Source organism: Bactrocera latifrons, unplaced genomic scaffold (genome assembly GCF_001853355.1).
Source record: "Bactrocera latifrons isolate USDA-ARS-PBARC rearing strain unplaced genomic scaffold, ASM185335v1 scaffold_2397, whole genome shotgun sequence".
NCBI lineage: Eukaryota > Metazoa > Arthropoda > Insecta > Diptera > Tephritidae > Bactrocera > Bactrocera latifrons.
In genome coordinates, this window is record NW_017535960.1 from 827 (window position 1) to 2,071 (window position 1,245).

The 1,245-nt window shown below is 39.1% G+C and overlaps 1 protein-coding gene across 1 annotated transcript; it reads right to left on the reverse strand.

Moving 5' to 3' along the window:
* Positions 1-219: 219 nt before the first annotated feature.
* Positions 220-1,245, reverse strand: LOC108969053 (putative nuclease HARBI1; the record flags this gene model as incomplete). Its single annotated transcript, XM_018933547.1, is given in 1 exon segment — positions 220-1,245. A coding segment is annotated over 1 exon segment (1,026 nt), but the record flags the coding sequence as incomplete, so codon positions are not given.

Genomic DNA, 1,245 nt, shown 5'->3' on the forward strand with positions numbered 1-1,245 from the left:
AAGAAATTTCACTTGAATCAATTATTTCTTTCCTTCCCACAAAAATCTAAAAAAAAAAAAATGATTTTTTGAAGCCTCTAAAGCAGGCAAGCCCCTTAACAATTGCAATTTTTCGGCGATCTAACCCCGTTTGGATCGGTGAGTCTTGATTTGTGTGTGTCGTCACTGGAGCAACGCCTTGCCTTTTTTTATTCAAACATTAATGAATGTATTGCTAGCCTTTTAGTTTCCCCTTTTCTGTTTGGTTGTACATCCTCGCTTTCCTCACCGTTGTCATCAGTGTACTCGTACGTGGTGTCCTCATCGAGATTTATGTATTCGTTGTTTGTGCTGTCATCTTCTCGTASTATGTTGTGCAATATACAACACACAACAAACCAATCACAACATAAATTGTGGCTTTCTTTATCTATAAGGCGTGCTCTGAACTCCTTAAGACTGCAAAACCGCTCCTTCAATAGGCCGAAGCCATGTTCGACTCGAACTCGAAATTTACTGTGACGCAAATTGAAATTAATTCGAGAATTTATGTCTAGCACTCGAGCATTACTTCGGAATGGAGTTATCATAGTTTCGGACAAAGGATAGGCTGAGTCACCAGCTAACCACTGCTGTGACGAAAAAAATTTTWCTTTTTGCAAGAAAAGTGAGCTGCTGCGGTATACTCTCGCATCATGCCAACTGCCAACATGTCCCACCATTACGTGTCGTATTTTTAGTTTATAATCGCAAACTATTTGGGYTTTGATTGAGTAGATGTGCTTACGAGAAAAGAATGATGTAGGATCGATAACTGGCGATTCTGCTAGCTTTATCTCCGTACCATCAATATAGTCAATGCAAAATGGCATTTCAGAATACGTAGCATGTACAATTTCTGATCGCTCTGTTTCATTTGGCCAAAAAAGGAAGGAATCTCTTAACCTTAGTATAGCACTGAAAACTCTTTTTGTAATTATGGATAGAGTTCCACCATCTCCTACACCAAATAATGTTGCAATTTTTTTCAATGCAGCACCCTCTCCGCATGAGCCCAGACGATAAAGCACAATTGCTAGCTGCAAGTCCACAGGAATCTGTTTGGAGGAATGTGCTTTATTGAATTCCGGATCGTTCTTAATCAGGTTAAATATTTTGTTAAATTGTTCCTTGCTTACTCGAAGCATTTGGCGGAACCGGTTTTCGTCGAATTTATTTAAAAATTCATTTCGCCATACTGGTGACTTTGGGACTTCATGCTCAACT